Source organism: Martes martes (genome assembly GCF_963455335.1).
Source record: "Martes martes genome assembly, chromosome: 15".
NCBI classification, from domain to species: Eukaryota; Metazoa; Chordata; class Mammalia; order Carnivora; family Mustelidae; genus Martes; species Martes martes.
In genome coordinates, this window is record NC_137903.1 from 50,894,405 (window position 1) to 50,916,734 (window position 22,330).

Sequence of the window (22,330 nt, forward strand, 5' to 3'; positions counted from 1 at the left end):
AGGTCTCAGTTGGATGGGTATATATGTGTGCATTTTTGTGTGCACATATGGTATACCAGATATCCCAAACAGAAAGCTCTACTGGGGACCGAGAGGTAAAGATCACCTTTTCTAGACAAGTATCCTCGTATCTTACCACTAAGCAGTGCTTCAGATTTTATAGCTTTTAAAACATTATCAGCCATAATACTTCTTAGATATGTGACGTTTACTCTCTGAAAGTTGGCAGTGTTTCTTAGGCTTATTCTTTTAGTTGGAAGAAGCAAAGAAATCACTATTCTAAGAAAAAGTCACCAATTTCTGGTGTCAAATATGTCATCTCAAACCTTTAAGACACATGATTTAATTAGCTGAGAACTTTCTTTCTGATTGAAACCATTCCAAAAATGTGATAGATGGCCATTTGTCAGGGATGCTCTTGACTAGCACAGTCTAGTAAAAATAGTATGCAAAGTGCCTCTGTGATTTTAGATTTTCTAGTGTCTACATTTTAAAAAGTTGAAAAAATCATCAAATTTAATATATTTTATTTAGCCCAATATATCCAGATATTCTCACATCAACATGTAATCAATCTAAAACTTGGGATATTTCATGTTCTTTTTGGCACCACCACGTCTTTGACAGGGCCTGTATTTTCCAAGTGCTCAATGGTCACATGTGGGTAGTGGCTGTTATTCTGGGCTATGCCACTCTAGAAGGTTGGATTGGAACTTTCTAAGGGGTCAGCTCTTTTAGGTGGTATTCCTGGTTAAAGAACGTTAGTTTGGCAAACATATGTGATCCGTACAGATAGCTACTGTCCCTGCCTAAAGGGTAGAGTTGCCTTAGAAATGTTTACATGGGCCACCAAAGAGACCTAGAAATATCCTGGACATCTGGAGATTTTACCAGAAAAAAAAATCTATTTTATATTTAGAGAATGACACCCTCAAAACCTAGTTGTTTAAATAGGGCACTGCTGAAGGAAAGGGTACCTGAGACCCTGTTCAGCCTCCAAGACCATTTGGCCAGGTGGTTTCTGGTGTGAAGGGGAGGATGCCCTCCTTGGACATGATACGTGCACTTGAGGAAATTATAGTGTCTGCTGTACACGCTTTATAAAGCACACAGGTCCGACTTCAAACAGACGTGGCAACAACACTGCAGTGTGTGGGGTGTGAGAGGTGGGATAAGACACACGCACGGATCACGGCCACGCCTCGGGATGTGAAGCAGAGGGGCCCCAAGGGATGGGCAGGAGTACACAGTGGTGAGCGTGTGGCACGGGCTGACACCTGAATTACAGACACCAGTACTGACAATGAGATGAACACAGATCCAAAAAGTCCTGGCACTACGGCTCAGCCCTGGGGAACCCCCAGAAATAATGATGTAATAAAGCCTCCCTGCGAAAGAAAGGACACATTATTGAGATTTTTCCCAGCCAGACGCATCATCAGGCAGACAAGCTGTAAAATGCTGAGAGGCACTTTTAAGAATCAAACGATCTGTACCAATTAGTCCATGGTGCTAAGTCCCTCCTAAAGGAAGGTAGGAAATTAGTCCAAGGATTCCTGCCCACCTTACCAAGAATGCCCAAGGTACTCACACACTGGGAGGGTTTGGTCTAGCCATCTCCCAAACATCTCCACAGAATTCCCTGTCTCAGTAGTGACAGGAGACTGAATCACCCATTTGATCTACCCGAGGGTTTTGCCCCCCTCTAAGGGTACCTATACCATCAGATATGCACTGCATAAACAGGACAGTCCCACACTCCACCCACATCATCCATCCAGGATGGATCTGGGGTGCACGGTAGCAGTGGAGGGGGTCAGGAGAGAAGTAGAGAGAGAAAAAAAAAAACAGATGAATTATAATCCAATGACACGGAGCTCGGGATAAGCTGTCTATATGAACTTTCACAAATGTTGAGTTTTTTCTTTTTCTTTCCAGGCTTTAACTGTAAGCTCAGGAGTGACCTTGATCTCAGGACTCCTGAACTAAGGATAACGGTAAAGTCTATTATCATTGGGAATCAAAACACAAAGCTATTTTAGCTTCATATTAGCAAAAGCTAAAGGTCAATGTGCCCCACCCCCCCAAGCTTAAACTTGATTCAGTAGGTTTCTCAGGAATCTTACCATTTATGCTAATGAAAAACTCTAGGCTCAGGGGAGGGATTTTAAGAACCTCTTAATATGTACTTGATTTACAGAAGTGTGACCGAAAGGGACACATAGAAAAGAGATAAGAGGTTCTTCCGTAACTCTTGGCTGGCAGCCCATCACAGTCACATACGCTCCCCTGAGTTACCCAGGAGGTGGGCATCCCCAGAGGGCCACCATAGGGCACTCCTGTCTTCCCAGAAGTACACATGGGTACACTAACCTGCCCATTGGATACCACTCATTCTGATGGCTCATCCTAAGGCTCCATACCAAAGGCAAGATTTTGTGACTCTTGCTTCTACATTTGCTGCTTATAGGCATAAATTAAGAAGTTTTGGCCTGAAGTGATCTAAGTTCCTGCAGCAGGTAAGGGGGCTTCTGGGACTGTTAAAAGCTGCAGAGAACATGAGAAACTTAGCCACGAAAGGACAGACAGCAGGTAACTGACTGGCAGGATGATCGGAAAGGGTTTTCTTTATAAACCATAGCTATGAAATAAGATTTGGAAATGAGAGTGGGAGGGATCAGGAAACTAAGGAACTAATTTTGAGGTCATGTAACTCATTCATTCACCAGAGACTGCTGTTCCTGGAACTGTCCATCATCGGCCGGGTCCATACAAGCCAACTGGAATATTTCCTGGGGGGAGAGCGGACTCATCGAAGGGTATCCACTACGGCCACTCCTGAAAAGCAACGGCAAAGTAAGAGGCAACGTGTACACGAGAGAAAGGAAAAGTCTGTCATAGCAACCACTACTCACTCCCACCCCAGACAGGACTTCCTTTCCGGCAAGGGCAGCACCCGTCAGTATTGGCTGGGTGTGAGGCTGGTGACTGACGGGGGCTGGACCTTAGAATAAAAACGTTTAAAAAAAAAGAAAAAGGCATTGGAAAGGAGAAGCACTGTTTTCAACCTGCATTTGGAACCATTCATCATTCTGCTGGTGACTAGCCTATCTGTGACAAACGACATTATTTGTCACACTCAGCCATATGGAAGACCAATGCTTGATGACAAACCTGTTTCTGCTCAGTTTCTCGCTTCGGCAGAAAAAAAATATACTGTAGTTTAAACAGTGAACAGTTTGTTTAAATATTAAGCAGTCATGGTCTTTTAAAAAATTTCCTTGTCTCAGTAGAAATATGGTTTTGTTGTGCCAACATCTTTGGCCAAACTAAACAATTCAATGCCATGAACATCTATTGAAGGACAACTCTGTGCCAGACACTATGTCTGTGGGTTTATGAACTGGGTGGGATGATCTCAGAGGTGGTGGGGGGAAGCTGGTCACTTCTGGTTTGATTGTTATGGAGGAAGATCCTTAAATGGTGATGAGGTAAGAGGCCTCTGAATGAAAGCTATGGTGAGCTATCCCAGTTTAAACCACTGTTGGGTACCTGCAGATGTTCTTAGCCAATGGGATCCATGGGGCTGGTTAGGAGAAAAAGAGGTAGCCACCCTCTCTTGAGACGATGCCTGTCGCTGCCCTTCATGGCTATTAGCACAGTAAGAGGTGCCCTCGGACCTACTCAGGAATGCAGAGTAAGCTTCCTGAGGGTGGGAAAAGGGACAGTGGCAGTGGACAGGGCCAGAGCTCTCAATGATGGTGGAGTTGGAAGGGAGGGTTGGGGCACCATCTCGTGCTCCAAGGACAGATAGTTCGTAGCCAAGCGTCCTGTACTCATGAGTGCATCTGCTAGAAAATCTGAGGCATGAACAGATTTACTTACAAATCATCCATAGGCACAATCTTACCTTGATTGGGATCACAGGGAGAGATCTGAAGAGCAGAGAGTCACCCCACCTGTCCCCTTGCTGCCAGGAGGATGTTTGCTGAATTTTCGCAACTGCTACAGAGCGACCTGATATTTAAATGACCTGCTTTCATGTCAGTTCTCTTCCTCAGTGTGCCTTCTCCTGAGGACCACTGGGAGCAAGGTGGACACTGCTCTCTCAGTAACCAAAGAATCCCCAGTAGGGACTGAGGACCCTTGGGATGGCCAAACAACCTCCGAGAGTTGAATAACTTGAGTGACTTCCTCCTTGAAAAACCGTGTCTGGATTCTCAATGTCAGGATCAAGTCTGGAACTCGGCCTCTCCTGATCTAGTCCTTGCTCTGCCTGCTTTCTCATGCCCTTTACCTCCTGCACCTGAATTTCAGACACACTGGACTCTCTTAGTTCAGTGAATGGGCCCGCCTGGCTTCTCTCTGCCTCAAGATGTCAATACAAGCTGTTCCCAGAAGGCAGAATGCTTCTCTCCAACTCCCCTGCCCTCTGCAAACTTTTTTCACGTTATTTTGAATTCATCCTTCAAAATTCACTTTGTTCAAGAAATGCTGGTATCTCCCCCACCCTCCCCCCGAGACACCCCACCCCCCACCAGAACAGAGGTGGACTCAGATTAGGCCACACGCTTTTCTTCCTAGGACAAATCACCGAAAATCACTTTTCTTCTTTCCAATAACTCCATTTCGGGACTGGCTTTCCACCAGGCGTAAGCTCAGCGAAGGCAGAAGGTCCTGAGGACCCGGCCGGCTGCTCCACCGCTGCCTCCTCTTGGGAAATGTGCCAACATCCACCCAAAGACAGACTTATGCTGGGGGGCGCCTGGGTGGCTCAGTGGGTTAAGCCTCTGCCTTCGGCTCAGGTCATGATCTCAGGGTCCTGGGATCGAGCCCCGCATCGGGCTCTCTGCTCAGCGGGGAGCCTGCTTCCCCTCTCTCTGCCTGCCTCTCTGCCTACTTATGATCTCTCTCTCTCTCTCTCTCTCTCTCTGTTTAATAAATAAATAAATAAATAAAATCTTAAAAAAAAAAGAAAGAAAGACTTATGCTGGAAACTTGTGGGTCATCTTTTCTCCCTTCACTCCCTGAGGCAAATCAATTACCACATCCCATCCAGTCTCCCTACTGATAATATTTCAAGTCTGAGCATCTCTCCCCATCTCCATCCTGTTAGTCCAAGCCACAGTCATTAATAATTCATATAATTGCAGTCTCATACTAAAAGCAATTCTGTCATTCAAACTGCCCCCTTCTGATCCACATCCACATTGGTTTCAAGAACCACTGAAAAGCCCAAGTCTGATCATGTCACACTGATGAGTAAAACTCCATGATCCTCAGATAAACCCTCACTCCTGTATCCTGTTATGCTTCCCATGCTGGCCCCGATGGAGCTTATGGCCCCAGCTCTCTGTGCTCCAACCCTCCTGATGGCTTTCAGTTTCCTGAGGCTTCTTCCCCCTTTCCCTCTCCTGAAGACTACGCCTTTGAGTGTCACTTAAATGTTATTTGCACAGGGAGGCCTCCCTACACCCCAGAACTGCTGTGTTGCTTTGCTTTCGTGGTATCACATGAGGCTACCCTTTCTGCATCATAACCTTCCCCCTTTGTGTAATTTCTTTCTCAAGATTTGTCTCCATAGGGGCCTTGATCATGTTGACAGCTAACTCCACAGGGCCTGAGACAGCTCTTCTGTCATAAGGGAATGTAATAAATATTGGTCAAATCAAGGAGTAAATGAATCAGCACGGGGAGGAGTTGGACTAATGCTTTGATGGGAGTTAAATATGTCAAATTGTTGGGGTGGGAGAGATCCAGGTGGAGAGGTGTCCTCTCTTTCTAAACCAAGGCCCTTGGAAAACACTGTACTTCCCCTGAGAAGTTTCCACTGCTCCAGTGATAGCCCCTTCCTGCACAGACCCCAGATACACATCTCCTGGTTTTCTACAGACAGGAGAATCCATACCTTTGCTACTTTATCACATCAGATAATCTGTAAAAGTGAACAATAGCCTTGGTCATTATGTTGGTCCTTTGCTTCTCTTGCAAATGTGCTGGATTGTGACCTCTGAAATGAATGCTTTTCAAAAACAGGTGTCCAGCATCACAGGCTGAAAGGAATTCATGGTGTGAGAAACTCCAAATGGCATTCTGACAGAGGTCTCGTCCCCAAGCCCTGATTTCGTTCCCCTGATAACTACTGAGGTTGAGAATTTAGTGATTATTGGTTCCATGGGGACGAGGATTGGGTTAAACCCAACCACAAAAACTCACTCACCTGGGGTAGAGAGATTTCTGCCCTTTGGGTACTTGGGCAAGCTTGCCGATGTACAGAAGGTTTAGGTTACAATGAGGTACGGCTATTATAGGAATCATGTATGACCAATGACCAAGGAGGGGACTAAGGTTTGCAACTCAGAAGAGTTGGAAAATTCCTTAACTGAGGTTTTTTTGTTTTGTTTTGTTTTGTTTTGCCTGCTCTAAGGTTCCTTTTCTTCATTACAGATAAGAGCGCAGTGGGAATATTCTGGAGTTAGGAAGAACAAACTTAACTTCCAGTTCAGCTTCCCACTAGCCGCATAGATGTGGGGAACTTACTTACTCCCCGATTTCTTATCTGTAGAGTGAATGCACTAACGCATGCCTTTCTTCTTTTGTCCATTCACATTGCTCTCCCTCGAGCTGGCCCCGGGACGGAACATGCTATTACCCCTGCTCAATAGCCATTTTAAAATAAAAAATATGGTTTTCTCATGCTCAGAAAAAGGATCACCCAGCTCAGATTATTATTTCCTGGGCATTTCTGGGCCTGCACAATGGTGCTGGTGACCAGAAGCAGGAAGGACATCTGGGGAGCCCTTGGTTATACTCACAGGCCTGAAACAGGGTCTTGCTGGAGATAGGGCAGGGCTTTGGCATTAGCAATGATCTCCTGAGGCAGAGATGAGGGCTCCATGCGCTGGAACATGGGTGCATTTTTCTGTGTTAAAAGCAGGAAGGAGGAAAAAGGACTCATGTGATGATGGGGTCTACCAGAAGGGGCCTGGGGATCCCATTTACTTGGGTAAGACAGGATCATGCCTGATCCTCTGATCCCCTGGGTTTCTAATCCCCAGCACTAGAAAGTTCCTGGACCCCACACCCCAGCCTCTGCCTCCGAGCACTTGCAGGGCACTGTGCCCCAGGGAAGCGCAGGCTTGGCCCTAGAGGGCCCCTCTAGTAACTCCTCCTGGTCCCCCCACCGCGCCCGCTGTCAGTGCCCCTCACCTGCTCCTCCAGCTGCTGCCTCTGCTTCTTCACCTTACTCTGCTTGTAGTAGTCCATGATCATCATCGCTGCATAGATTTTGCCCACAGTCAGGTCCGAGGCTAGAACCACCAAGGTGGCATGGAAGGGAATGGGGAGGAGACAGGTGGCAGAGAGTGAGGACCACTCGCAAGCTTCCCCGCTCTCTGCAGCAGGTTTGCTCCCTCTGCCACCCATCTATACTCAACATTCATGGAGAGCGCCACGTGTGCCCGACCCTGGGGATACAGAGTGACAAGGTCCCAGATCTGCCCTCGGGGAACTTCCACTGCCGCCGAGGATAAGGATATTGATGAGAAAGAGTAAGATAAGAGTAAGTGTCACCTCCACTGGTCTAGGTTCCCATCTCTAAGTCACAGCACCCTCATTGCCAACTATGTGAAGGTTTGCTGAACCCTATCATGTACCAGGAGAGAGCTCTGTGCCCAAGAAGTTTCAGCCACAACTACAGTGACCTGTCCTGAAAAAATATTTTCAGTGCATGCAAAGGGATTAAGAAGTGGGGGATCTGGGATTCCTAAGGATAAAAGAGCACCCTTTCCTTATCTCTTTGGTCACTTCCTGTTCCCCCAAAAGACATGACTCTGGCACTCTGAGCCCACAGAGACAATGCAACCCAGGAGGAGACCCCGCACCTTTGGGCATGGGCACAAGCAGATCTAGCATCTTCTGGGACAGGTGGGGCCAGATGGCCAGGGTCTCCTTTTGCAGCTCCGAGTCTAGCTGCTGTCTGTCTGCACCGCCTAGAAGATAAATTTTAATAAATAGGACAGACACGCAAATACCAAGGACTGAGGGAGTAGGTCGGGGTTGGAGCTGAATCAGCATGGCCCCTCACGTTGTCACTGGAAGTCCTGGCACTGAGTGACTATGGATCTTGTAATACCAGGTCTTTCTGCTGAAGAAGCAGAACACAATTTGGCTCTCCTTTTTAGTGACTCAGGGATATCCTGCCACGGAGATCGGAGGCCCCGAGACCAAGAGCAGCTTCCTCATTCATTTGAAACACCTCCCAAGTACTTAATATATCAAAGGAAAAAATGAAAAGAGCCGTAAAGAGACTCCCCTGCCTCATGAGATGTACATCAATTCCTCCAGCAACTCTGACTCCCTGATCTGAGTGACCTGAGTTTTGGATCAGGCGAGAGCGGGAAGGCTGGAGGGCCGTCTGGAAGTAGTGAGCCTGTTCTCGCTCCTCAGTCACTGCATCAGACATGGAGAGGAGCAAAATGCTGCCCCCTACAACCCAGCCTCGAACCTTCCGGGGCATTAGAGATACCAATAAGGAAGAAAGGACAGAATCAAAACTCTTATGTTCAATAAGCAAAGACTTCTAAAATGCCTACCATGTGCCAGACCTGGAAGACTGCAGGCTGGTAAAGCAGAAAGGAGCCTTAGAGATGATCAAACCATTCATTTTTCCAGGAAGAGATGACAAACATTATAGTCACCGAGTCAGAGGTGAAACCAGGACCCTATAGAGCTGATTTCCACATCACGGCGTTGTCAGGTGGATCCGAGTTCGAACATCTCCATCTTGTGCACCCCCTCAGGTGAGTCGTTCCAGAATCCCGTTTTCCCTCCCCAGCTCACCTTTGGCGATCTTGATGTCCAGAGCTGTCCGGATCAGAGCCATCAGTGTGGAGGTGAAGTGGACCGTCATGTCCTCAGCCACTGGCATATTCATCAGGACCAATCTCTGTGCGAAAGAGAGGACACAAAACAGCAGGAAGAAAAAAAAAATACCAAAAGAAACCTTGGTGAGAAGTGAAGAAAAGTCAGGGGTCAAATGCAGAGACAAAAAAGAAGGGCAAGGATTCCCCTATCCCTGATCCCACCTCCTCTCCCTGCTTCTCACTTCAGGCTCATCCGCTACTATGTAGTAAGTTAGTTTTTTCCCTACGAGTATCACCCAATTCCCAAAAGCCATTCTTCAGGACTCCTGTACGGTCCTAAGAATGTCTTTAATAGGGACGGAAAGTGACTTCTAAGAGAAGTGGCTCGGAGAAAAGAGTCAGCTCTAGGAGGTGACTCCATTCCCTGATTCGAGGCTGCCGTTTCCCTTTGTCCCACAGACACCCCCAAAACTCACACGGAAAGATAGCGATGGGGGAGATTTCGCTCTGCTTATCTGACTTGAAAGATGCATCCTGATGCCCCCTTTTTGAGTCTTTAAAAGGTGAAATTTGCCAGCACATGATTAAACATGCATAAGTCCAACTTATCCAAAGGATGAGGTGGACCAGGATAGAGGAGGAGGAGAGTGCAAACAGGGTCTAGGGGAAGAAGGCTGGGGAGCGCAGAGGAGAGAGAATGAGAGAAGGGTGACCAAGGCAGGAGCGGAGTGGGCAGGCCTTGTTCCCCTCACCCGAAGGAAGGGATCAAATTGAAATGGCCAAATCCACTTTCCAGAGAGTATCTTGCTTTTGGAATCCTTTGACTTTTCCTCCAGGCCCCACACCCGCTCTCCCACCAAGCTTCATCCCAGAAATTCAAAGAACTCAATACCACATCCCACCACCTGGTCCTTTTGGATGTGGCCATCATGAGCAAAAAGGATGCCAGCCTGTGAGCTGTGCATGAAGAGCCATGTCCTGGACCCTAAAGGGCCCTGTTCCAAGGAGATGCTCTCTGGAGCCGTACAACTTGGAGGTAGAAGCAGCAGAAGGTCCTCTGGCAGAACCACCAGCCTAGCAGGGAGGGACGTGTCTCTTCCCAAGGCAGGATCTTTAATGCTCCATTGGAACATCTCGCCTAATGTGATTCCACAGACACGGTGTCTTAGAGTGTAGTCAGTTTCTTGTTTGTATCTGAGTGCCATCTCTCTCCCACTTCCTTAAGCTTCTAGACAAGTGGCAACACTGCTGGGGTACATTCCTAGATGAAGGAGCTCCAGAGTGCTGGGTCAGTCTAAAGTCCATACAGTAACTATTACTAACAGGTGGAGAAGAAAATCAGGCCCCAAAGCTCTGAGTACCCTGACAGCAGGTGACTTCCCATATACAATGCTGCTCTGAGCAAGCTATGGGGAATCCTCCCGTGAACCCAGGGCCAGGCCCCATCATCAGTCATGCCAAGAATGCAAGTCTAATGTTGAGGGCACCTTGTGCCCATTGTCACCTTTTCCCTTGTACTGACAAGAGAGCCCAGCAGCTGGGCTGATAGGGGAAGGGGGCTGGATCCTTCCGCGTGAATCACGGAGGTATGTTCTCCCCTTTTTCTGATACCTAGAAGGAACCATGCCACGGTTCCTTCCTACGTCAAAGAAGTAGAAATTTGTTAAGAGGGTTCCCCTCTCCTAAAAAACTCTTGAACCACGTTTAGACAAATGTCTGTATTTATTTTCTTAGCTTATCTAATTGAAGATTTTGTTTTATAGGCTCTGATAGGAGTTTTGCTAGAGGCTTCCTTCTTGCCCATATATGCTATCTTGCCGGCCACCACTCAGCCTCCTCTGAGGGAACACGCTACTTAACACTTCCTTTCCGGTAATCTGCTCACGAGAAGCCACACGCTTGGAGAAACGCAGACTCACCCATAACACGCCCCAAGGTGCAGAGTCTTGCCAACCGTGCTTTGCAGTGCTCTAGGACTCTGTGCCTCCAGGAACCTTCCTTGCCCTTCCATCTCATTGTTTCTTTTCCCCTCGGTTCCCTCCTCCACCTCCCCAGCCCGGCTTCCTCCCCATGTTTTGGCCTCCCCACAGCTGGGCCCCATTTCCTGTTGGTCTCTAGCCCAGAACAAAGGAAGGGGTGGTCTACCTTATATGCCACTTTGGAGGGACATCTCTTGCCGAGGCCTAGCGGTGGTGACATGAGAGTCAGCATTTCATACATCTCAGTGTAATGGATGCGGCCACTGCTCATGGAGGGGTGGGAAGTGGGGGGTGGGGGTCGGCAGGGAGGGTGACAGGGAAAGGAACAGGAAGTGGGGAGAAGGATGCAGACGGGGAGGAGAGGAGAACAGGCATTCCCAGAGAGCCAAAACAAAACAAACAAAATAATACAGAAAACAGGAGAAGAGAAACAAAACAAAATGGACAAACAGAAAAAGAACAGGAAACCTGTTAATCAAGGCAAATCATACGTGTGACTCTGTCCTGGTGCGGATTTATATCACGCCCCACACAGACCCGGGAACGTTGGTGGCAACCTTTTGCTCCCTCTGGCTCCGTTTTTCTCCTCCTGGATGACCAGGACCCTACTTGGCTGTTCACGCTACCCATCCCCCATTCAACACAAGCCTGTGTGCAATTCCCAGGGCTGTGTGCAAGCGGTATAAAACGGATAGACGGTGCTCCAGCCACGGGTTCGGACTCCTGGTCCCAGTGGCGATGGGGCCCCCAACCTGGAAGCCAGGCCCTTCTCCTCCCCTCGACCCACAGGTGGAACATCGTGTATCCCTCTCTGCGGTGTGTGTGCAGCGGGAGGTGGCAACTTGCACTGGAAGTGGTGGGCTGCCTTTTCGCATCGGCCCCGTTGCTTCCACCTGGCTTTGCGGGGGAGAGCGCTCCCTACTCCCAGCATGCCCCAGGCCGATGGCATGCTGGGGACAGGAGAAACCAAACCAGGAGGAGAAAGAGCATCTTGCATGCCATGCCGCCCTCCCGGCTCTCCCCACATGCGGCTGCAGGTTTCACTGGGGTGCAGTTTAAAGAGTCTCAGCGGAGGCAGCTGTTTGGCCTGCCGGGGACAGGAGTCAGTGTGTCACCACCCCCAAGCCAGCTCCTTCCTGTTGCCCTCGCTGGCCTCGTCCTGGACCTACGTCTTCTGCCAGCTGTGGGACCGGGCTATGCCCAGAGAGCACCCACTTCCTGCCGGCAGCACCGGGAGAGGCTTCCTTCTCTAGTGGCCTTGGCCTTGGACGGCGGCCTGGCAGAGCCACTCCTGTTCGAGTTCCCGGGGGCAGGCAGACTTGCAGAGGGGGTCCCATGTGCCCCTGAACAACGTCCTTGGTCTCACAAGCAAGCAGTGATGTGGCAGTTAGGACAGGCCCCTTGGTCCCCTCAGCAATCCGTGGAGGACGCTAAGGCAAGGCATCTGCTCGGGAGCCCTCCAACGCCTACAGACACCTTCCCAGATCCCCTGAGCTGCCGCGTTCTTCCACGCGCCACCGAGGCTCCCCTCTCTTACCACTCCTCTTCAGCTCTCATTCCTTATGGTTTCTCACTCCTCCTTTCTACCCTCGAGCTCGAGCTCTTACAACCCTTTCTGGCCAAACTATCCAGGAGCTGGAGGGCACGCGGAGGGAGGGATGCCTAGGACCACGCCCGGCTACTTTCCACAGGGGAGGAGGACGCTACTTTTACCAAGAGGAGGCTCTCTGTTCTCCAGCGAAGGGAAACCAGTGAAGATGTCCGCATTCTCTGGAGGACAGAGAGGTCCCTCTGCTGACATCTCCAGATTAAGGTGGAGTGGGGAGAGAGACAGAGTGTGAGAGTCTGTGTGTGTGGTCGTGTGTGCATACACACGTGACTGAGTGTGTGCGTGCGCTGAACAGTGAGAGAGGTCAAATCAGCCTTCTGTATGAAGTCCCTCTACCTCCCCCCCACCCCCACAATGTGCCCTTCTTCCTTGTGTAACAGCTGCTGGTTCTGGGAGGGTTTGGACCTCTTTAAACTCAAAGGAAAGCAACATGAAGGTTCCCTCATGTGGCGCAGTGGGGGTGGAGCAGACGGAGAGAAGGGTTCGAGGTGCACCCCACCGCCGGTCACGGCTGGGGACTGGGAGGCAAACCTTGCAAGCCACCCTGTAGGGGCAGTTCTCTCCCAGGCCCAGAGGCGGCGAGATCACCCGCACTAATTTGTACATATCCTTATACGGGATCCTGCCGCTGCAAAGGAAGCACAGGCGGGTTAATAGAGGACATTCAGCACCGGGCGGGAAAGACATGACAGTTTAGCCATGACATTGATGGCTGGAAGAGGAAGAACAGCTGTTTTTTTCTTTCCTGGGACCCGGCATAAGCCAGACCAGGACAGACTGAGAACAGTAAGCATCAGAGAACCATCTTCTTGCTGAACTGCACTGCCCCTGATTTTCTAAGGAAATCAGAGCCCATCCAGTGCCCAAAGGGTCTGCCGAATGGCCAAGAGCCCCTCCGAGACACCTATCTGGCCCATGCTTAGCCAGATGCAGGAAACGGACGGTGGCTCGAGCCAGGCCTTGAAGAACACAGCTTGATGGTTCACAAAGGCCTCTGACAGCTGTCAAGAGCAGATGCCAGGCTGCCGGGAAGTGGACTCCCCAACTGTGTGCTTTTCACAGACATTGATTACAGTCGGTTACTCAGACCTGCTTGTCAGGGGCAGTGGGAAGTCGGCATCTCTCTGCAGACGGAGAGAGACAAATTCTCCATTAGGCTAATTAGCAGGGAGCACAGTTAGCACAAGGGAATTTGCAAAGGGCTTCGCTTCGCGTGGTGGCAGATTATCCCCTAGTTCAGCCGGGGCAAGCTCTGCTCTCCTCAGTGGGCGCCTGCCTGGATCTGTGCTCAGAGAGCAGCCTGGGAGGGGGCCGTGGACATCCTCCCTCCAGCTCTGCTCCTGCTAGCCAGCCCACAAGCAGGCAGCCTGGCTGGATCCAGCCAGAATTCCAGGAACAGTACGACCTGTCTTACCACCCTTCCATCAGGGGTCTGCTAGGGAGTCCTGGCTTTGTGTGGGAAGGACAGAATCAAGAGTGGATTCATTTTCAGTGGCTAAATCATCCGCTCTGTCAGAGATAAGACAAGGAAGCTACCTCCTGGGATGGAACATGGTTTCTACCTGAAACTACAAACCCCCATGTCTACTTCTGAGCATCCCGTCCTTGCCAGCAGCCATGGGAGGCTCTGTCCCAGCTTTACTCTTTCTAGTCTTTTCTTGATGTTGCTGTACATTCCTCCTCTTGTTCTTAATAGCAGCTCATCGGTACTTCAAGTCTCTTGATCCCTGGGACGAAGTTCAGTTAACCATTTGCTTTGTTTCTTGAGACCAGGACGTAGGTGGGTTCATCCTGCCTATAAGCTGGTTTTCTCTGTGTCCTGTCTCAGTTGGCCAAGACACTGGCTCACGTTAGCTCTGTTAGTTCTCCCCCCGCCCACCCACAAACTCAAGGAGATGGCCAGTGAACCAACCAGCCTGTTATGCTGTGAATTTCAAAGCAGAAGGGGTTCTCCCTTCTAGTTTTGCTCTCTCGTAGCTCTTAGATCTAAGTCTCATGATTTTTTTTTTTAGTTCTCTTGGAATTCTTTCTTCCCAGCAGCTGGAATGAGTGGGGAGGAGCATGTTTAATTCACAAGGCTTTTGGGTCCCAAGATAACACGAAATCACAGGAAACAGGGATTTTTGAGAGCCAAGGACACCTGAGTGAGGCTAGGTGAGAAATGAACTCTTCGACTAGCTGTTCTCCTCTCTCAGGAAAGAAGATGTTCCTTCTCAGGCTCCCCATATCATGGCCATCCACGCTTTTCAAACCAATGTTCCGTAATTTCTGGTTGCTTTCCCATATGGTTATCATCAGTTGTTACAAACATGATCTAACATAATCCACACGGCCACTCTTCGAGGTAGGCAGGGCATCATCATCACCATTTTACAGATGAGGAGGCTTAGTGTAGTTACGTGACTTGTCCAAGGCCACCGGGCCGGTTCCATGCAGGCCCTGCCTACATTGCCTCTAACATACCACCCGTGGCTTTCCGAGCAGCCTATCTACCAGAAAGTAGACCCAGCAAGTAAACGCCATTGCTCAGCCATTGTAATAAGAATGGATTTGGAGAACTCTGTGCCCTAAGTCACTAATAGTTACTGAGGGGAAGAGAAATTCTGATTCACTCTTCCAACACTTGACCCCAGTTCAAGAGCCTCACAAGAGGGTAGATTTTAGGAAGAGTCTCAGATTATGAAGGGGCTCCAGGTGGAAGCAACGTGGGCCATTCCTGTGAAGGATGGCCTTTCCTGTAGTATTTTTAGAAGTGGACCAGAATGCGTAGATTGGTGAGATAAGATCCTAAAGCTAAAATGACACAGGACGGAAAAGTTCCTGTGGAGCAAGTGCTACCAGAGCAGTCACCTGTCCTCAACTTGAGGGGTCACAATGCTGCCTTTGTGCAATAAAGTAGGGATCAACAATTTTTTTTTCTATAAAGGGTCAAGTAATATTTTTGATTTTGAGGGTCACACTGTCTTTTTCACAACTACGCAACTCAGCCTCATAGTGTGAAAGCTGCCACAGACAATACATGAATGCATGGGTGTGGCTATGTTCTAACAAAGTTTTATCTAAAAAATATAGGCAGTGGACCATGTTTATCCCTGAGGCTGTAGCTTGCCAAACTCTACTCAAAAGCTCAGACGGCACATCGCATGAGAAATACTAGACAGTGAAAGAAATCTGGGGAGGTTATTCACGCAAATTCCTGCCATGTAATTCAATTCTATGCAACAAAAATCCTCAAGTGTTTAAGGGATCCGTTGGAAGAATGACTTGCTCGGTTCTTAACATAATTTCAGCGTCATCTCAAACAGTATCTTTTTAGAGGGATGAGAGAGACGAAATGCTATTGTCACTGACCGCAATGGCCAGATGTTCAAGTGGCCCAGAAAACCATCATCAACAACCACCACCCTCTTTGCTCCGGGGACTCGAAAGAGTCCACTAACCATTGGCAGGGGAAAAAAAAGAATAAGGTTACGGGAAGCCCCTCTGGTGGCTGAAACCAACGATTCTGAGGTACAGATTGTGGGATGAGACTGGCAAAGAAAAGAAAAGCCTGTCACAGAAGGAATGGGAGGGGGAAGGAAGATAAAGAAGCTATGTCTTGATGACTGGCCTAATATCAGAGCCAATCTGAGGGCCTGGGCTGTCCTACAGGCCATGACCGAGAGGATTCTCCTCTCCTTCTGTAACAGGCAGGCATCCGACTCCAACCCCTTCCTTGGGAATTCCAGAGGCCCTGGATACGGGCCCCACCGGGATGGCCGAGAGGCCTACGCACCATGCAGCTCTGTCATATTCTGCCCAGACGCGGACAAACTCGTCCAAGTGGTGAGGCCCTAAGATGGAGGAGTCCCGAGTCAGGTACTCAAAGTTGTCCATGATGACGGCCACGAACAGGTTGAGCATCTGGAAGGCAAGAGGGAGAAGAGGAGTTAGGGGAAACCTAACGCATGAAAACAGGCTTCAAGGCAAATCAAGAATTCAGAAGTCTGCGAGGCCGGAGCTCCTAACGAAAGCACTGCTGACCTCGCTGTTTCCATTCTAATTTCCACACACTTCCTTGTGTGAGCCTCAGCACGTCACTCTTCAGGACCACTTTCTATTTGCAAAGAACTCCACAAAAAGTCACTTTATTATCAGTTCGGTTAATCGAACTGATTTGCAGCAGAGGGGGCCACAACAGCGACAACATTCTCAAAGTCAAGGCCTGACACCAACCCTCCCTTCTAGCCTCCCCCGGCCCTGTCCCTTGCTCCACAAAAGGAGCCGTCAAGAGAACCAGTGAGGTGTCCCAGAGCTCACTGCAGGGCTTCCTGTGTGATGGCCTGTGGCTGTTCATGCCCTCAGTCCCTGTCCTCTCGCTTATTTGTTCAACCACATTTCTTGTGCACCCACCGCGTTGTAGAGATCCAGATGCTAAGGATGGGAAATAAGAAAGCTGTTGTCCAGAGATACATTCCTGTGCCTCGCACATTGCTTAAAACACAGCAAGCCTTCCCTAGGTATTGGTACTTGAATATTCTTAAAGACTTACGTAGTATTTAGCAGAGACTGTGATGTATCAGGAATATACAAATGCTATAAATCTTTTTAGGAGCCATGAAAGAAGCGTATGCAGGTTACACTGGGATCAGAAAGGAGTATGGATGTGAATTTCATATAATCTCCAGTTCCTGAAATATCATCCATCTTTTGACTTTTTCCATAACCATGTAAGAATGTAAAACCCAGGGTGCCTGGGTGGCTCAGTGCGTTAAAGCCTCTGCCTTCGACTCAGGTCATGATCTCAGGGTCCTGGGATCGAGCCCTGAGTCAGCCTCTCTGCTCTCTCTCTGCCTGCCTCTCTGCCTACTTGTGATCTCTCTGTCAAGTAAATTAATAAAATATTTTTAAAAAAAAGAAAGAAAGAATGTAAAACCCACTGGTATAGCTCAGTGGCCATACAAAAAGTGGTGGCAAACTGGATTTGGTCCTTGAGCTATAGTTTGCCCATTTCTGGTCTAAATTATGAGGAAGCCACAGAATTCACCAAAAGCGTTTATAGTAGGGGAGAGACCAAGGTCTGTTTCATCCAGAAAGAACCCTTGGCAGCAGTGCAGAGGGTGCCCAGGAGATCTGTGGGGAGAGTTCTGCGGTGCTCCTGGACCAACCCAGTGGGGACAGTTGAAAATCAAAGGACATGGAGGACATGGAATTGACAGAACTTGAGCACAGTGAACACACTCTGCCGTTGCTTCTTGGCTGCCTAGCGCTTGTTTACTGTATGTCTGGTCTCTTGCGGACCACACCCTCTGCCTATTCCCAGTCAACATGCTTCAGTGGGGCACCACCTGTGACCCGTGCCTCAGCCATTGAATCCCATTCCCCTGGGCCACAGTGATTGGTGATCCAATCCCGGCCAACAAAATGGTATTGGACCTTCCGGGCAACAGACTTGTTTTTCCCTGTCAGTCTTGAATGTGTGAGGACTGGGGTCTAGAACTGCTGCTACCACCATCTTGGAGCCACAGGTTGGGGTGTTTGAGGAAAGAGCTCTCGCGGAGGAGCCTGGAGGAAGAGAGCCATACGCAGAGAAAGAAACCTGCTTATGCCTCTCCTGCCCCCAGTGTCTTTCATTTATATGTGCCTGTAAAATCCCTTTCTGCTTAGGCCAGGGGAAGCTGGGCCTTCCGTCACTCACGAGTGAGAGAGTCCTGCCTGAGACACAACTGGCTGATGAGGTGAGAGAGGAGGCGCCGTTGTTTCCCAGGTGGATGGAGGTGCCAGAGAAGCGGGCGGCCTGTGAGGTAAGGAGAAAGTCAGGTGCCTGGGTGGCTCAGTCGGTTGAGCATCTGCCTTCGGCTCAGGTCACGATCCCAGAGGCCCAGGATCAAGTCCTGCATCAGGCTCCCTGCTCAGCAGGGAGTCTGCTTCTCCCTCTGCCCCTCACCCCACTCTCATGCTTTCTCTCGTTCTCTCTCTCACTCTCAAATAAATAAAAATCTCTTAAAAAAAAAAAAAAGATAAGGACAAAGTCTGTAGACAGGATGTGGCTGGAGTCCTCTCCATGAGTCTTTATGGAGAGATGGCCACCTGTACCCTAACAACCCCTCTCATTCCTGCCCACCTGCCTCCGTCCCGCTGCCTGGGATATACGTGGGTGCCTGGAGGTCTGGCTCCTGGAGGTGGGGTACAGGGCCCTCAACAGCCCGTGGAGCCACCCTAACACGCCTGCACTGCCTTCCCGCAGACCTCACCGGTGTGTGAGGGAAATAAACGTCTCCTGATTAAGCTGCTGTCTGGGGAGTTCTGTTCCGGGCCGCTGAACCTAAGCCCAGCATGGGTCGGGCCTTTCTCTCTGTCACTGACATGGGAGCCACAGTGAACATGTTCCATCACTGCCTGGGTTATGAAGGGGTTTCTACATAGCCACACATGTGTTTTACACTCCTTTCATAGTACTTATTACTAACGCGAACAAAATCATTGTTTTATATTCATATAGTCTTTCAGAGTGGGGTGTGCACACTCAAACCTATTATTTGTTTTAACGCTGCTCTAACCTCGTGAGGCAGACTTAATTACCATCAGCCCTTCGAGGACCCAAGTGCTTCCTAGACACGTCGTGTACTCTCAGCTCCAGGCACACAGCCTGGCACATCACGGTGAACCAGTAAATCTTTCTGGAGCGGCTGGTTTGAGCGAAGAAGCTGCATGACTTGCCCAAGGTCACAAAGTCAATCTCCCGTCCGGCTGAGATTCGAAAGCAGATCAGCTCAGGCTGAATATAGCCTCTTTAAAAATAACACGAATGTGAATTATGCAGCACCCTCCATCTCCAAATTCTCAAAGTACCTTTATAGTCTCTAATGAATTTTCCAGTTATATCTTCAGTTTCTTTTTAAATATTTATCATTAAACACTTACATCATGGAGGACAAAACCGAAGTGTCCACATGCCCTTCTCGATGGTCCTCTGTGTCACCCGACAACAGCCCCATCAACAAACACCGACACGCTTGTGGGTCTTCCTCCCTTTGCCTCAGGTTGACAGAGAGACTGAAACCCACTCACAGCTTCACCCCCATACCTCTAAGATGCTGTTCTGTGTTCTTTTCTTCTTTTCATTGAAAAACCTTTCACACCCACAAGAAGGGAGTGTATTAAAAACACATGTACCCACTCACCATGCAAATAATACCCTTATTATCAAGCTGTTTTCCCTCCCATTTACAGAAGCTACAGCAGGGAAAGTGTCTGACCATGCTAGGACAGCAGCAAAGCCAAGACCACACAGCGCAGGCTACCTGAGCCTCCAGCAGGCTCACTGCCTTGCTAGGTGAACCTGCCCACCACTCTTAGAAGCCACACCAGAGAGCTTCTCCACCACACCAGCCAGCAGGATACACGGCAAATCCCTCGCAGTCACTTCAGAGAGGCAGAAATGCCTGGACGTGACCTAATTCATCTGCTGACACATGGCTGTGAGGTTAACCACTTCTCAGGGGCACCGCTTTAGTTTCAGATTTTTTTTTTTAGATTTTTATTTATTTATTTGACACAGAGAGAGAGCACAAGTAGGCAGAGGGGCAGTCAGAGGCAGAAGCAGGCCGCCCGCCGAGCAGGGAGCCCGACTCCCTGAATCCCAGGACCTGGGACCATGACCTGAGCTGAAGGCAGACGCTCAACTAACTGAGCCACCCAGGCGCCCCTAGTTTTGGATTCTGTTCAGCCAGTGACATGACCAGTGAAGCCAAGCTGAGAGATGTCAGGGAGGCTAGAAACACCAGACTGACCCTTTAATGGATCTGGCAGGACCTCATCTAGGGTTACGCAGCATAGAGACTTTGGGAGTCCGGGTGCTGATTCACGGTTTCTCCCAAAGAACAGATTAAGAAGGCACCTAGGGCTTCTCACCATTTTATAAGTGGGCGTGTCCCACATATGTCACTCAATATTTACTAGTGCCCAAAGCGATCCTTTCACGTCTGTCAAGCTGGCCAACTGTCATCAAACATAATGACATAAGTCAAGAGACCGCATCTGTGACACTGTATTTAGTCACCACTCTACTCCTATTAATCCTATCACTTCCTATTTCCAAGGTACCTTTTCGCGACAGTTTGAAAGGCTCCAAAAGAGAGCTAAGATATTCTTAGCTCTACTTGTAAGATAAAATACCTGAGGTACAGAGAAGAGAGATGTACTCTGGGTCACAACAGAGCCAACATGAAACTCAATACTCGATTCCCTAAACTCCACCCCACTCATCATTCTTTCTCACAGCAATCCTTCCCTAGAAGCAACAAAATCTGCTTGGTGGCAGCCATGGGAAGTCACTCACTGGGGAGTCCACTAGGCGTCCTGGCCTTCAAGAGTTCCTTGGGGGATGGGATGAGGTGGGAGAGGGGAGGCGAAGGGACGGCCCGCCACATCTCGAGCCAAGAGTGCAGGGTTTACTCACCAAGAAGGAGCAGAAGAAGATGAAGGAGACAAAGTAAACATAGGCCAGATCTGTGCCACAGCGCTCATTCTCATTCTGCCCCGAAGGAGCAGTGGTGTCTGGCTCGCAGCCTTTCTCCCCAAGGCACGACAGCATTATCTCCTGCCAGGCCTCGCCTGTGGCACTCCTGAGCCCCAAAGACATTTTGGTTAGTAGTAGCTGGTCTGCGTGTCTCATCTTCTCTTTGGTCCTCCTTCCCGCCTCACCCCTCCCTTCCTCTTCCCTGTAGGGTTCCTCCGTCTAGTACTCTCCATCTGGAGATGGAACATGCCAAGGAGGTCTCTCTTGGGCTCTGGCACCCCACCCACTGCTTCTCTGTTTTTTTCAGAAGTGTCTGATGACAGTGGTTGAGACACTGGTGGGACTAAGACCCCACACAAACCTGGTCATCCAGGGTTTCAACCCTTAAATGGAATTCGATCTGGAGGAAACTGTCCTCACCTTCCCCACTCAGAGTCCTGGCACACATGTTCTAAGCCTGCAGTCTACAAATTATCTACTGAGTCAGAGACGCTGCGGAGACTTCCTGCTGTCATCGGAGCCGGTTTTCAGAGCCAGTGCCCCTCCCACCTCCGCCTCTACTGTATGTCTTCATAGGAGCAGAACAAGCAGAATAAAGAGACAAATAGGAGGAAAAGGCAGACTAACTGTCTCCCTCGACAAGAGAGTTCCTGCTACAATAGTTCCGCATCCAGATACCTGAAGAGTAACATGAGGGACCCGAAGAAACTCCGGAAGTTGTTGTGTCGGTTGATGTGACTCTCCTCATCTAATTTTATGTTTCCGAACACCTTGAAAAGAAAAAACCACAACAAACAAAGAGCATTACCGGCTGTGTCATGTGTCATGCACATCAATATTAGCCGCACCTGCCTCTACTAGGGTTGGCAAACCCATATGTGTGGCCCTTCTCAATGGCCTAATCCTGACACAGGCAGGATTAGACCCAGACAGGCTGGTGGACCCCATGTTCCCGGCCTGCTGTAAAGAAGTAATTATGTTCTCCACTGTAGCAAAGGGGATCCAGGGCCATAGAAGGCAAGATCTTTTTGAAGTCACTCTGCCTGTAGGTAGTTCCTCCCACACCTAAAGGTCTCTTAATTTCCATGGTACCTGTCACCAGGGTACTCAAGCAGTCTGTCAAAGACGTACCCCATCACAGAAGTGCACGGAAGGAACCACCCCTCCCTTCCTGTCTCTGGTAGTAATGATGGGAGCGTGCGTCTTTGCAGAAGATGTGATTTACGTCTTGGACAGATATTGCGCTAGAATTTGTAAGCTGTGTGGGTCAGAGAGAGGCATCTCAATCTTCCTTGGATATGTTCCTATCCAGAATGTCAAACTGAGAAGGTCAGTACATCTATAATCTAGTCCACAAGAACGAAGGCACACGAGGTCA

At 49.2% G+C, this 22,330-nt stretch overlaps 1 protein-coding gene across 3 annotated transcripts in view; it reads right to left on the reverse strand.

Moving 5' to 3' along the window:
* Positions 1 to 22,330, reverse strand: part of CACNA1E (calcium voltage-gated channel subunit alpha1 E) — a gene marked incomplete at both ends in the record, with an annotated part of 378,613 nt that overhangs the window by 5,066 nt on the left and 351,217 nt on the right. For all 3 annotated transcript variants that reach the window (XM_080824813.1, XM_080824815.1, XM_080824814.1), the window contains 9 exons: positions 2,727 to 2,838; positions 6,816 to 6,922; positions 7,210 to 7,310; positions 7,884 to 7,991; positions 8,842 to 8,947; positions 11,010 to 11,106; positions 16,228 to 16,355; positions 20,893 to 21,058; positions 21,631 to 21,722. In XM_080824813.1, the coding sequence (XP_080680939.1) occupies positions 2,727 to 2,838; positions 6,816 to 6,922; positions 7,210 to 7,310; positions 7,884 to 7,991; positions 8,842 to 8,947; positions 11,010 to 11,106; positions 16,228 to 16,355; positions 20,893 to 21,058; positions 21,631 to 21,722 (1,017 nt within the window). The remainder of the gene's footprint in view (positions 1 to 2,726; positions 2,839 to 6,815; positions 6,923 to 7,209; positions 7,311 to 7,883; positions 7,992 to 8,841; positions 8,948 to 11,009; positions 11,107 to 16,227; positions 16,356 to 20,892; positions 21,059 to 21,630; positions 21,723 to 22,330) is intronic.